The following is a 15,531-nucleotide window of genomic DNA, read 5'->3' on the forward strand; positions in this document are numbered from 1 at the left end:
ATTTTGACTTTCAAATAAAATAAATGAGCCTTTTAAAAAAGCTTATAATGAAATGAATGAATAAATAAAAAGTTTATACTCTATCTTACTGACCTGCAACTTTGCAGTGAAAATAAACCCAGCTTTAAACAGATCCCAGTAGGATTTAACTGCTTCATAGCCACACAGATTATTCTTGGCTGGGGATTTCCTTTTGAGGTGGGTGTCAAGACTAATAAGGCAACTGGAATTTAAAGAATTGGCTAAATATTACTGTGTTAATCCAATCCTGTGAGCACATCAAGATAAGAAAGCCAAACTGATTGCACTGATGCAATCCAGAGCCAGAACAATGAAGATAAAGGACAGCAGGCTCTAGGTCCAGTTCTTGCTCTTTGGGTTCTTCAACAGACAGAGCAGATTCCACAGAGTGAATCCAGTGCCAAGCCCTTACACCTGGGCCTCTGCCAGCCAGAAAGACTCATTCAGCCACAACCTCAGAGCCACCTAAGGTCTAATTTCTACCCATTAGTGCAGGGGACACAAACTCTGCTTCGGTATTTAGTTTTTGCCACCAACTATTCAGCTTTTCTTATTTTCACCCAGAATTCTGGCACATTTTGCCCTTTAGCTTCTTAGTTTGAGTGTTCTGGATTGGGAATTCCAAGACGACAATGTCCAGTGGCAAAGATTTTGCTAATGGGAACCCGTGGCCAACTATAGCATCCATGCAGCAAGGGCTAGGCTAAATGGAAGGTTATCTTAAATGAAGAAAACCTCAAGTCAACCATTTCCACAATTGTTAAGAAAGTGATCAGTTTCAGATGCAATCAGAAATAAGTAGCTTTAAAGGCCAATTTCATAACAACTAAAGTTACATATTTTATTAGAGAAAACATCAAACAAATTGATTCTGATGTATATCAGGATGACAAGACAGTAAAGAAATGCTTAAGCTTCTGGGTGGGGAGAGAATTCACTAACACCCAAACATGCTGGGAAATAGGGAATTTTCTAGGCCTGGCACGGTAATCTAGCAGCTAAAGTCCTTACCTTGCACGTGCCGGGATCCCATATGGGAGCCAGTTTGTGTCCCAGTACCCCGCTTCCCATTCAGCTTCCTGCTTCTAGCCCGGAAAAGCAGTGGAGGACAGCCCAAAGCTTTAGGACCCTCCACACCCGTGTGGAAGGCCCAGAAGAGGCTCTGGGCTCCTGGCTTCGGATTGGCTCAGCTCTGGCCATTGTGGTCACTTGGGAGTAAATTAACATATGGAAGATCTTCCTCTCTCTCTCCTCCTCCTCCTCTCTGTATAACTGACTTTCCAATAAAAATAAAATAAGGCTTAAAAAAAGAAATAGGCAGTTTTCTGGAGGTGTCCAAATAGCATTGTAGAGGTTTAGAGCTGAGCATTGCCTCCTTGGAGTGCCAAGAAGAAACCCTTCCCAGTTTCCCCCCCACAGGAGAATTCCATGGGCAATGTATTAGCTTTAGCAGGTGTTTATTTATTTATCTGCCATGAACACCACAGAAGGCTACCTTGGTCATATTTAGATCATGAAGGACCACAAACAGGATGGTGTGTATGAGGAATATCCACTAAGCTACATTCCAGAGGAAGGAGCTCTGGGCTTCCCTCAGCTCTTACACTGCTAGAGAATATGTTATGCTGACATGGCTATTCATCTATTTTTTTCCTAGAAGATAATCTCTTATCTGAAAGTCTGAGAAGTCTGAAACAGAAGTGTTCTTAGCAGTAAAAACAAAGTCAATGTCATCACACACACACACACACACACACACATACACACACACACGTATTCAACAAAGTGGAAGTCATCTCCAGGATGGCTCCCTGAAGGCGTCAAGAAGGGACCCAGAAACTTCATCTCACAACAGCTCCAGCAGGACGCCATCTACAGACTGAAGCCAAACAACTCCCCACAGCCAGTGCTCCTCTCAAGAAGGTTGGGAGCTTAGGAATTTGTTACTTCTGGCCACTGGACCCCAGTGAAGGAAACTGAATGTCACACCTCCATTCACAATACTGTCTCATGGAATTATTTTTTCCGGATTCCTGGGGAAGTTAAGGTATTTGAGAAGAATATCAGGAACTGTTGTTCCAGCCTGTTTTGTGAGCAGATAATGGCCTTCCAGCTCCATGATTTCAGGAAATGATGTGTGCGCATTGTTCCCGGAGCGGGTGCAGTGGATTTCAGCAGGACTTACACATGCATATTACAGCAAAAGCAAAAGCAAACAGAAGCATGCAGGTCGAGCCACTGCACTGAACTCAGACTGTATGGATCTGCTGTCTAGATAAGAGGCTGGTCCCAGCCAGCCACCCACATACCAAGAACATTCTTTGGAGATAGTGTAACCAAAACCTTGTTTTCAGAAATGAGAAATTTCACCAAATTGCCTAATGTTGTCATAAATAATGGTGGCAAACTAAATGCTATCCAAATGCTGTCCAGTACAGACCCCTTTGAGAGGCTATACTTTTCTCTAGTTTGAGTCTGAATTTCAAAGAGCAGCAAGGGAACGAGTAGTAAAACACATTCCATCCTGAGAAGCACCTTTGGTTCCATGGAATATATTAGCCAACTTTCCTGAAAGGTGACGTCATTTGTGGTCCCAGCTGGATGGGTGTGCCAGCTAAGGATTTAAGAAACCAGTATTTCTTTGGCTTTAACACATCTTTCAAGATCATAGAAAGCAGTTGGATGCAGCTGGGTGCTCAAAAGGAAACTTCTATAGACTTAACCTTAAACTTCTTATAATTACGACCAATCAACTTTCATGGATAGATGACATAGAGTAAATGGACTAAATGGACATCTAGAATCAATGATGAGATCATGATGGTGGTGGTGGTGATGATAAAACTGTTACAAAGAAAACATTAAATCTGGCACTTACATGTGAGATTCTATTTAAAATATAATAGAAATCCATTTGATCCTGAAAAGACACTTTTGAGGCAAGTACCGATACTTTGAACTGAGGCAGCTCGCCCACAGTCACCAGCTAATGAAGAACAGAGCTGCAAGTTGAACCCATGGAGAACTTCTCATCCCCTTGGCTACACTGTTCTGAGCCACAGAGTATTACTTGGCTGTTTGGCAGACAATAAGCCCACCTGGACCCCGGAGATGGCTGCAGACACCCACATTATACAGAAGAGAGGAGGGTGTTGGGTCAGGATCTGGTACCTCTATCACCACCCTAACTCCCTGCACAGTCACCCAGGTGTGTGACTGCAGCACTGGTTGGGGCAAGACACATGGCTGGTCTCCATCCTTGCCTGGCATTGCTCCAACCTCAGTGAAAGCCCTCGTGCAGTCATAACCTCATGGCCAACTGAGCATGCCATACCTGGAGAGCCAAGGGCAACATACAGTGGACACTCATTGGCTGTGCAAATGAAGACACCTGTTTCCAGGGATGGATTCAACTGAGGAGCCACCACTACTATGTAAGTACATTCAAACATGGGAATGTGTATCTAGCTATGAGTGCTTCTCTTTTCAATGACTTCCTCTTACTCTCAACAACCATACTAAAAATCTTAAAATTGTTTCTGAAACGAGTAACAGAAAAGCTGAGGCTTTTAAAAAGGTAACATGAGCTTGCTGTTTTGAAGTAGTATGTGTAGTAACAGAAAAGGAAGCAGGCCAAGGGGGAAGGTTGGGACTGCGATTCTAGGAGGACTTGGCCCTAAATAGTAGAGGCCTCTTTCAGTGACCAGGAACTAAGATCCAGCATTTCCTGTTCTTATGTGGCATTGCTGTGCTCAGGTGTATCAAAGAGGTACACTCCAGGGCAGGCATTCAGAGCAGTGCTGGTCATGCCACATCTCATGCTCCAGTTCTGCTCCGAACCCCAGCTTCCTGCTAACATGCCCCCCAGCAGAGTGATGGCTCACGCAGGGACACAGATTGGGTTCTGGCATCCTTGCCTAGTTCTGGTTATTGTGGATGTTTGCGGGACTGCATCAACAGTTGGAAGCTCTCTGGTTGAATTTCAAATAAAAAAGTCAAAGGATATACCTCAGACTCAAGTGACCAGTGATGTGGCACAGTGAGTGGAGCACTACTCGTGACATCAGCCTCCCATACTGAATGCTCCGCTGATACAGCTCCCTGCTAACGAGCCTGGAAAAGCAGCAGCAGATGGCTCAAGTACTTGGGCCCCCGTCACCCACATGGGAGATCCAGATGGAGTTTCTGGCTCCTGGCTTTGGTCTGATCTAGCTCTGGTTGTTAACAGCCATTTGGGGAGTGAACCAGTGAATGGAAGATCTCTAGCTCTTTCTCTGTCATTCTTTCAACAAAGACTCTGGGTTCATTTCTTGAAACAATCAAGAATTTACCACAGTGGCTGGATCTTGGCAAGTAGCACTGCATACTGGAAACATGACAGTTCTGTGGGCCTGCTAAGAGTCTCAGTATACGCCCCTCAATATTTCTACCAGGAACCCCAAGTCTCAAACACATGACCTAAGTGAAGTCTTAAGGAAAAGAAATTGTTACTTGTAGGTAACAGATTTTCAAAGCAGTGAGATTTCCAGTTTCTACTTCTGTATTACATGGTTTACCTTAAGAGCTTAAAATCCTTCTAGACAGAAGAGCAAATAATATTTTAAAAAACTGTGTAGAAACACTATGGTGTAGATTAAAAACAATGGGACACATTCATTTGGCCTTTCCCTATTTCTTCAGGTTCAGTCATTGTAAGATGCAACTACATTGTAAATATCACAGATAATTCAGACCTACCTCATCCAAGCTCATGACCTGCCTTGAACGAGAGAACTTCCTTGTTTACGGACGTGGTCAGCACGTTTCCTGGCCACAGGATATAAATGAGCAGAGAACACATTCTTTACCCTTGAATAATTCAGTTTTCTGGGAAAGGAAATGGGAAATCCTTATATAAAGCCAGCTGCTTCATAAAACCCCACAGTATTTTCTTACTAACTGTATGAAAGCGAAATATTGATCTAAAAGACAGAGAAGACCCTCTAATGCCTTTTTTGTTTTTCCTAATTTGTACTGATGATATTCTCAAAAGCAAAAACTGAGTTGCTTGGGATAGCAGTTTGGAAGTAAGGCGGAGTACTTAAATCTGAAGCCAGGCCCTGAGATTGTCAGAAGTAACATAAACAGTGCATGACATATCTATATATGGATGATACATCCTCATAATTTAAATTCCAAACTCAGATCTTCATCTCCATCCCTTCCCAATCTAGACAAGGAATTACTATTTTTAGCCACATTCTCAATGATCCAACTGTAGGAGGGGTAATTTCCTCGATCTACCACCCATATGTTCGAGCCCACACAGTAACCTCCCTGTAACACTTTCATCAGGCCACTTACTCTAATGATCCTATTACCTACAGGACAAGCACAAATTACTAAAGTAGGAAGTGATGTTAAAGCTGTGAAGGTGATGTGTTTATAGTCCCTACATAGCATGAAATGAATATGGCAAAATATTAAAAATTGTTAAATGCTTCTAGGAGCATAAAGAAAAAAAGAAACTCACTCTGTACCCACAATAATGTATCATTATTGTTAATCCATTTTTTCAACAAAAAGCAAAATCCCTGCACAAATTTAGGGACTAAAATGCAGGCCTCCCTATTCTCAAGCCAGTATGCTTTCCAACATGCCATCTTACCCAACTGCTGCCAACATCAAGGGAGCTTAGGAATTCTTGTTCACATTTTCTAGGAGTGTTTCCAGCTGCTTTTAAGAAAATACATTTTATTTTAAAAGAATCAAGAGTCAGAGCAGCCAGAAGTCTCCCATCTGCGGGCTCACTCCCTGAATGGCAGCAGCAGCTGGGGCCAGGGCCAGGTTAAAGTCAGACTTAGTTTGGGTCTCCTAGGTGTGACAGGTACCTAACTGAGCTATTCCCTGCTTCCTCCCAGGGCGCTCTGGACCAGGAAACTAGACCTGGGACTAGAGCTGACACCTGAACCCAGGCACCCTGACATGGGACATGCACATCCCCAGACATCTCTTAACCACTAAGCCAAAAAGCTAACCCCTACAGCCACACTTTTAGAAAAACCAGGCTTTAGCTGACCTTTCAGCTCCAGTCTTTCTAGGTCCATGGAGTACCCAGAACACAGGTGAGCTCTAAGTTCCCAATGAACTACACTGAGCTGGAAATACTTCATTATCATTTTCATTTTCTTAACCCTACTGAATTCAAGTTTTATCGTTATTACAAGTAGTTCCACAATCACAGTTCACAACGACTTCTATTAGGATTCACTTAGTTTGAAACATTAACCACTTGAGTACATCATGGTCTTTTTATTTTCTATTTTATTATTTTTCTAGAAACTCCATTTTATTTTTATTCGAAAGGCAGAGTTACAGAGAGGAGGAAAGACAGAGAGGTCTTTCATCCACTGATTCATTCCCCACACAGCTGCGATGGCTGGAGCTAAGCTGATCTAAAACCAGGAGCCAGGAGCTTCTTCTGGGACTCCCACAGAAGTGTAAGGGCCCAAGGACTTGAGCCAACCTCTGCTGCTTTCCCAGGGTGCAAGCAGCGAGCCGGATGAGAAAGTGAAGAAGTAAGACATGAACCTGTGCTCCTGTAGGGATGCTGGTGTTGCAGGTGGAAGCCTAGTCTATGATGCCACGCACAGGCCCCAGCAGAGTCTTCTCAAAGGCAGAGCGATAAAGGGAGAAACAGAGGGAGACAGAGAGAGGGAGAAGGTGCAGGAGAGAGCTACTTTTGATGGACAAAGTACATGGGGCTAGGCCGGGCTGAGGCCAGGAGTCAGGATCTCCACCGTGGTGGCAGGGATTCAAGTACTGGCTCCATCATTCACTGCTCCCAGGCACATTAGCACAGATGAATTAAAAGCAGATGAGCCAGGACCCAAACTGGCATTCTGATGTAGGATATCGGTTTCTCAGTTGCTGGCTTAACCCACTGCACCACAAAATGCTGCTGATTTAATTTCTATGTTTCTACTAATTGCTATATTTACATGTCTCTACCAATTTAGAAACTAAAACTCTACTTTCATTGGAAGAAAATGACCAAAATCCATAAAAACGCTGGTTTGTGAATGTTCTCTTTTTCGGTTTGGTTTGGGTTACACAAGCTGTACTCTTGTGGTTTGTCTACCCTTCTATACTTCAATATACAGTACAAAAATACCAGTGTTTCTATTGTGTTTTTATCTTTAATACAGCCTGCACAATAATTGCGCAATAAAGGAATCTTCACATTTGATACATGAAGTTAGAGAAAAAAACAAAAACACTGCTAAACATCTAGAGATACTGTATATTCTTTCCTACATTTTACTATTTTTATGCAGCTCTGTCACTTTTTTTAATAACTTACAAATCTTTGTCCACAGATGCGATGCATTTAGATCTGTTAGGGCAGTGACACCTACTGGTAGTTAGCTGTAAATTTTAGATTTCAAGGATAGATGGTTAAGATGTCAAATTTTTCTTAGTAAAACGAAATACTGAAGTTTTCCATTTTAATGTATTATTTTATGTATACTTCAAATTTGTTTTACATAAATCTGACCACATAAGATTTTTCTGTTCTTGTGGCAATGATTCTATTGACATTTAAAAATTAGTTTTCTTAAAAAACATACTTAAAAACACTATGGTATTAGTTATAATGTCTCTTTTTCATCTGATTTTATATCTGGATATTCAGGCTTTTTTCTTGGCTACCCTGACTAAAATACTTCACATTTCATTTGGATCTGGGGTAGAGCCTGTAGGGGAATGGTGGGCTCTGTGAGACTCCAGTGCCCGCTGGTTTGTGTGAGAGCTGGGGGTGCTAATAGGCAGAGCCAGACCAGACCATAGAACTCACCGACACTTGCAGGAGCCTGCAGGTGGGGGGAGACTGGGCTGGGAGAGGCTGCAACATCCACTGTCATACACAAGGGCTTGGACTGAGGGCAGACCATGCCAAGCAGGGCTCTGGCACCTGCCAGCACACATGGGATCCAGGGCTGGGAGAGGGCCTGGTAAAAGAAGTTGGGGAACTCCTGTTAGCCCACCGCTCCCTTCGGGAGCATGAGAGCTGGGTTTGGGGAACTTGGCAAAGCTGCAGCTTTTACTGGCATATTGGTAGGTCTTGGGGCAGGCTGGGCCAGGCCAGGCTGCAGCACCTGCTGGCACACATGAAAGCCAGGCTGCAGTGTAGCTGAGCTAGGTTGGGCTAGGCTACAACACCCACCAGCAACAGCTGAGACTGGGCATAGGCCATGCCAGGCTGAGCTGAAGCACCTGGCAGCACATGCAAGATCAGGGGTTGAGAAGGGGCTTGGTAAGGGAATGGCGGTACTCCCTTGCTGGGCTACAGCTCCCACTGGTGAGTGGGGGCAAGGCTGCAGCACCATCGGCATGCACATGGGCTGACTCTGAGGGCATCCCAGGCTGGGCTAGGTAGGACCCAGCAGCCGCTGGCACGCACAAGAACCAAATGGGTGCAGGATGGGCTGGGTTAGACTGCAGCACCCGCTGGGTGACATGAGAGCTGGGTCTGAGTCTAGGCCAGACTAAGCTAGGCTGTAGTAACGTCAAGAGCCAAAATGGTGTGGGCTAGGCTAATCACCTACCAGTGAGTGCCAGGACTGGAGGGCAGGCCATGTCAGGCTGAACCACAGAACCCGCCGGCACATGCGAGACATAGGGGTGGGATCAGGCCTTGTGGGTTAACTTTGAGGACGAGGCCACTGCTTCCAAGCGAGCAGTCAGACAGGGCTGTAGCATCTGTAAGCCAGCATGTGAGCTAGGTCTAGGTGTGAGCCAGGCTGGGCTAGGCTGCTGGCAGGTGGGACAGGTCTGGGGTGGCTGGGCTTAGTGAAGCTACAGTACCCACAGGTGTGCAGGAAAGCCAGAGTGGATGCGGGATGGGTTGGAATAGGCTGTAGCATGTCAGCATGCACAAAACAATCCGGGGCTGTGCTGGGATAGCCATAGCACTTGCTGGTTGGCATGAGAGATGGGGTTGGTAGTGGAACTGACCAGATAGCTGGATCCACTGGTATCTGCATTGGCTTGTGCAGGAAATGGACTGGCATACCCAAGAATCCAGTCATCCTAGCCCAGATTTCTTGGGGTACTTCCCAAATAGATCACTGGACTGAAATCCTGGCCACAGGGAAAATCACAAGGTTATTTGGTCCAACCTGGGAGTGTATGTATCAGGCCTGGGTCTGCTCAGTTGCTGACGCCTGTGCAGTGGACAGCATACCCAAGTGCACACGGGGACATGGCAGCAGCTCATCTAGGGCAGCAGAGGATGCTGAGCGCCTCATCAGAGAATGAAAAACAGAAAGGCTGGGCATTTCTCCTTGCTTTGTAGCAAGTGTCTGGGCCTGTGCAAGCAGAGGTGGACTTGGTCAGTCAACAGACCTTGGCAGTATTTTCTCAACCCTGGTGCTACAAAGCCAATGGCGTCACTCACGTAACATGCTTAGAACATTTTTTACTACATCGGGACCTCCAAGGCGTCATCAAAGGATTGTCCTCCATCCCTGGGGCTGACATACTCTGACAGCAAAGCGCGCCCCCTCCTCTTCCCTATGGGTGGACACAGAACTGACAGTTTTGAGCAGGGTAAGCAGCAGGACTCATCCCCTGCAGTGCCTCCCCCTTTACTTCAGTAGAGCTACAGAGGGAATGGGGGTCCTCCTCTGGGAAGGCTTCATCCCAGACCAACAGTCATGAGCACACTGTGCATGCTGGCACACAGTTACTGTGGGGCAGGGAACAGAGATAAGCCAACAGGAAAACTGAACGTGAAGTGCTTTGGGGTTCCTAGTGTCACAAGAAACAAAGCAGGATAAGAACCCAATCTGCTCTGCAGGGATATATCTTAAAATTCCCCAAGGAGCCTGGTGTTGTGGCACGCCCACACCCCATACGACAGGTCAAGTTCCAGCTCCTGCACTTTGAATCCAGCTCGCTGCTAACGTGTGTGGGAAGGCAGCAGATGTCACGAATGCCCGGGCCCCTGCAACCACACAGGAGACTCAACTCCAGTGATGGACGACCTCTCTCTCACTTGCTCTCTGTAACTCTTTTAAATGAATCAATCTTTTAAAAAAGTCCCCAAAATAAGGTCCATAAGCATATGAACACACACAAACATTACTGACGTTATAAAACATTACTGACATTATAAAAATGTGGTATTTCAGCCAACAGACTGTAAATTCACATCCACAAAAAGGGAAAAGTATTAAAATGCTGAATTAGAGACCCCAGGTCAGTGCATTTAACATGTTTAAAGAAAAAAGAAAATAATGTGCCTATCCAAAATGAAGAAAAGTTCGAGACTATTTGTTGAGAACATTCTGAAAATGAAAATGTAATAACCACATTTAATAGCACAATGAGTGGGTCAAATAGGTTAAAATAATTAAATGGACAACACATTTAAAATCATTCAGAATTTAACTCAGAGACAATGTAAATATGAAACAAATCAAGGAACATGAAGAGGGGCCGAGTGGCGGCAGTTGGTGTATCTGTAGCCTGCAGTGCCAACAGCCTGTACAGAGCTGGTTCTAGAACATCCAGTCCAACTCCCTGGTGATATACTTAGGAAAGTAGCGCAGGATGGCCCAAACCTCCACATTTTAATTGTTGTAACAGTACCCTTCCTTGGACCCTGCGCGATAGCCTAGTGGCTTAATTCTCACCTTGTACGTGCCAGGATCCCATGTGGGCGCTGGTAAGTGTCTTAAGAGGCTGCTCCACTTCCCACCCAGCTCTCTGCCTGTGGCCTGGGAAGGCAGTGCAGTATGGCTCAAAAAGTTCTGGGACCCTGTGTTTGTGCAGGGCATCCAGAGGAGGCTCCTGGGTTCAGATCGACTCAGCTCCTGCCATCTTGGCCACTTTGGGGGGCAATCAGCAGATGGAGGATCTTTCTTCATCTCCTTCTGTGTATCTGCCTTTCCAATAAAAATTTAAAAATCTTAAGAAAGTCTATAAAGTATACTTACTAAAATCAATTTTATCTCAGTAAAACACATAATAAAAGTGATTTTGAAATGCGTAAAGAGAAACAAAAATATTTAACCCTACAAATACCTATAAAACAAAGGAGGCCACTCTGCCAAGCAGTTCCTGACTCTTAGCTTCCTACTAGGCCGACTCCGAGAAGGGGTGCTGAGATGGGGGTCGCTGGATTCCTGCCACCCAGGAGAGAGCTGCACTGAGCTCCCTGTTGTTGCTGAGGCATTTTGGAAATGAACCTATGGTGACGGGGTGTGGGAGAAGAGCGGTGGGGAAGGGAGAGGGAGCATGAAGGGGTGCTGCTTATCAATCACATTAAATTAAAAACAGCTATCAAAGGCAAGTTTAATCTACTGAGTCTTTGAAAAGCTATGTTGAATAGCTAACAAGATTACCAAGAAAGAACTGAATATCCTAATGGTTAACCTTCAATAAGCCCGTCATTTCATTTTGGTCTAGGAAGTCCTTCAGATGTTTGTGTAGCACATAAACTTACAAGGCATCCATTGTTCACATGACATGAAATCTCGGAGATCACTGCTGCACAAGCCGGGTTAGCAGTTAGAACATTCCTATTCATGCACATACTCCTGCTTTCGAGATTACCGCGCCTGCTCAATGGTGTGCTGGCAATCCAAGGCATTCCACAAGCTGCAGTGATACAAAGGGGATTTTCATTTAAGACTCCCCTCCCTTCTCACGTGTGGGATATTTTTGGAAGTTGTTTTTTTTTTCCCCCAGCCACTGAAAGAGAATTAACATTCCAACATGCCTTGGTGTCAGCAAGTATTCTCTGTGGTTCAGGTAGCGAGTGATTGATGAGACTGTCAAGCCTACAGCAGTGGACAGAGAGAGCTGGCAGAAGTTCAGGGCTACTGAAAGAAATCTCAAATACTCATTCCACCGTCTCCAGCAATTTTAATCACATGTTCAGCATGCAGCCAAGAGTGAAGCCTGTCAATGTTCCGTCGCCACACCGAGACAACAACAGACTTGGATGTTTCTTTCCTGTGTCTTTCTTTACTGAAGAGCAGTAACAAAAATACTTGAAAGGCTATCCACATTTGCCATAAACCTCTTGAGGTTATTGCTTTTAACTTGTGCATGGTTTATGGCCAATAAAAAAAGTCAACTTACTTTTTCAACTAGATTGTTAAAATCAAATTTTCAAAGATCACAGTGATGACAGACTCGGTACCTCTGCTTCTGAGGACGGACATGAACGCCAAAGAGGATTTCCACTTCACATGGAACATCTGCCATGTGAGCAGACACTTCTGCTTCACTCGGGTTCCAGAGGGGCTCCTTGGCAGGCTGTGCTGATACCCAATAAATAGTTAAAGCATGTCCTGACATTAGTATAATAAAAATAAGGCTCATCCACAGCAAACAAGACACAGGAATGAGGGAAGTCCCGTGGGCAAGAACAGGGTTCTTGGAAAGGCTAGACAGAAAAAAAAAGCATGAAAGTATGAAGGGCTAGAAGTTCCAACCCTTAACAGAGTATGTTTATCTAGTGCAGCATTACTCTGCACTGCAGGCTCTTCAACCTTTCCCAGCTGATAGGGCACAGACCAGCATGGCCAGCTCTGCTTCTGCCACTGTGGGTACAAAGTGTGAATCTTCGCTTCTTTTCAACGTCATCTGTGCCCCAAGGCCAGCTGATAGGCCAGCTGATGTTGGTCTCATTTGCTCATGGAATAACACTTTATGTATTCTTCTATTGGGCAGTAAGCCCACATAGGTAGTGCCCTGAGACTTGTCTTTAAGCCGTAATAATAAACTACAATTAACTCTGTAAGAATGAACAAAGTACCTTTCTAAGAAGCTTATTCTTGAATTTTCTGAGTTAGTCAATGGAAAAGAAGAAAATTCTGATTAACAAAGAATAAGATGATCTTTTGCCTCCTTCTACACCTTTCAATTCAAATAATCGTATGTAGGCTTTAAAACCAGAAATATGGAGCACTCTTCTGTTAAATATTTAATCAGGATTCTAGAAGCTTCCCTGTTTTAAGAGTGATGTTCAACATATTGCTAGGCTTAAAGCAGAGGGTAAATGGTTTGGTGGGAATACGCAGGGTGGGAGTGCGGGTGTGGAGTCAATGTTTTCCAATGTTTTCACTGTATGGCTCAAGTTGTCAGAAGGTTGAGAACCTGGCCAGATCTTTCTCCATCTCGGCATACTGTTCCTTCAGCCTCTCCATGGCTTTCCCGTGCTCCTCGTCCACTTCTGCCCGCTTCTGCAGCTGTTCTCTCATGAACTCCTCCCACTGAAGCACGTGTTGCCTCTTGTTAGCTACTAAATGGTCATTACAAATCTGAGAAAAGAGAATTTGAAAGTCACATGATGTTTTCTAGACAATTATCTCTACATGCAGAACACGGTCCTAAGTATCTTTTCATATGTGGTTGCTCGAACAACCAGCTGGAAAGCCGCATGATAAGCGTAGCTTCACTGTCCAAAAAGTATGAGACTGGAGACATTTAAGGATTCTACTACTTAACTGAGCACACTCATTCATTATTCTGGAATTTTCCATAACATTAAATGACAAACGCAACCCAAGTAAATTTTCATAATTCTATTTCTCCTCAAATTCCATTTACTGCATATATTTTATCGTTTGAAAACAATTATTATTTTAACAAAGTAAAATGCTTATTTTCAAAATGCTTTCAAAAGAACCAGAAATTACTATTTTGAAAGGTTAATTTATTTATTTGAAAGGCAGAGCTACACAGAGAGGGGGAGACCCAGCTCCTTCCCACTCTGATCCACTCTCCAAATGACCACAATGGCCAGATCTGCTCCAAGCCAACGCAGGGGCCTAAGCAACAGGGCCAACCTTCCCTACTTTCCCTGGTATTTTAGCAGAAAGCCCGTGATGCCACCAGCAATGGCTCACCTGCCAGGCCACATGCTAATCCTAGAACCACAAATTATTAGTCACTGAGAGAAAATTCAAGAAATCTCCTGTGTAACTCAAGCCCTTTAAGTAAATCTAACCCTAAAACATCTCTGTGAAGCAGCTAACTTCTTGAGATGAATCTATTTTCACACAAGGATGTAAATTTTTTGAGTAAAACAACACAGATGAAATACTATATAGGTGAAAAAGGAATAAATTTAGTTTTGTCACCCTAAAGTATAATTTCAATTAACTTTAAACATATTCAGCAAGTCAAGTTTTGATACAAAATTTTACTGAACAAGCCACAAAAACCCACAAGGCGTCTGAGGTCACCAGTAATTCCAGCTCTAATGAAGAATGGATACTCAGTGTATTCAGAGATCAGGAACTCATCCGGCAGCTGCTAGAAGGTTACTGAGAAACTAAACAATGCCCTTGACACACTGCTTTCCTTCTTACCTGGCATGACAAAAGCACAACGGACGGCTGGTTAAACCAGCATGCTCTATGTGCCCATGTAAAGTGTAGCTTTTCTACTTCTATGAAGATTATCTACTCCTTGGAAGACTCCAGTATTCTCATTTTACAAAGAAAAGAAGGCTTAAAAAACACCACATGGGGAGTGAATCAGTGGATGGAGGATCTTCCTTTCTGTCTCTCCTCCTCTCTGTGTATCTGACTTTCCAATAAAAATAAATCTTGAGAAAAAAAAAAGGACTTCTTTACTTCTCTGTGGTCACTCAATTAACAGCTGAGCTTCAGTGCAAACCCGGATCTTTCTGACACCAGTGCGCCTCTATCACAGAGCACACAGCAGACCTTTCTGGAGGAAGTCTGACACAGGTAGCTAGGTATCTTTCACAAGACCTAAAGTAAGTTCTTTCAAGAACTTTTCTGCCAAGCTGATCTGAAGTGTCTCAAACACCAAGATTTTCAAGTGAAACAAAGTGAGGTGACTGAAGTTTGAGTGACAGTTAAATTCTCCCAATAACATGGAGATCCCTGGGATGACAGGACAGAGTTCAGGAGAAGCCATTCACTTTTAACTTTTCAGTCTTAGGAATTCTAAGTGAAGCATAAAGAGTTCATTAAACTTGGGCCTAGCACAATAGCGTAATGGTTAAGGTCCTTGCCTTGAACACACCGGGATCCCATATGGACGCTGGTTCTAATCCTGGCAGCCCCACTTCCCATCCAGCTCCCTGCTTGTGGCCTGCGAAAGCAGTCAAGGATGCCCAAAGCTTTGGGACCCTGCACCCACATGGGAGACCTGCAAGAGGTTCCTGGTTCCCAGCATCGGATCGGCGTGCACCGGCCCGTTGCGGCTCACTTGGGGAGTGAATCATCAGATGGAAGATCTTCCTCTCTGTCTCTCTTCCTCTCTGTATATCCGGCTTTCCAATAATAATAAATCTTAAAAAAAATTTTATTCAAAGGCTGGTAACTGGACCAGGAAGCAGGACTTCCTCTCTCACCTCTGTGGAGGAAAACGGAGATGTGGGAGGCATGGCACCAGCTGGCTGCATGTTCTGGCTCACTCCTCGCCAGCAAACAATGCTGAACACTTAAACTTGTGTGATAGCCTAGCGGCCAAGTCCTC

At 44.3% G+C, this 15,531-nt stretch overlaps 1 protein-coding gene and 1 long non-coding RNA gene across 4 annotated transcripts in view; both read right to left on the bottom strand.

Moving 5' to 3' along the window:
• LOC131481135 (uncharacterized) overlaps positions 1–11,544 on the bottom strand; it is a 50,198-nt gene extending 38,654 nt beyond the window's left edge. For both annotated transcript variants that reach the window (XR_009246062.1, XR_009246061.1), the window contains exon 1: positions 10,701–11,544. This is a non-coding gene — a long non-coding RNA (uncharacterized LOC131481135). The remainder of the gene's footprint in view (positions 1–10,700) is intronic.
• A 1,443-nt stretch (positions 11,545–12,987) lies between these two features.
• BLOC1S5 (biogenesis of lysosomal organelles complex 1 subunit 5) overlaps positions 12,988–15,531 on the bottom strand; it is a 38,974-nt gene continuing 36,430 nt past the window's right edge. Inside the window, exon 5 of one of the 2 annotated variants that reach the window (XM_004599185.3) lies at positions 12,988–13,337. In XM_004599185.3, the coding sequence (XP_004599242.2) occupies positions 13,158–13,337 (180 nt within the window). In that variant the 3' untranslated portion in view covers positions 12,988–13,157. The remainder of the gene's footprint in view (positions 13,338–15,531) is intronic. The other variant, XM_058668578.1, reaches the window with a different exon arrangement.

This window comes from Ochotona princeps, chromosome 1 (genome assembly GCF_030435755.1).
Source record: "Ochotona princeps isolate mOchPri1 chromosome 1, mOchPri1.hap1, whole genome shotgun sequence".
NCBI lineage: Eukaryota > Metazoa > Chordata > Mammalia > Lagomorpha > Ochotonidae > Ochotona > Ochotona princeps.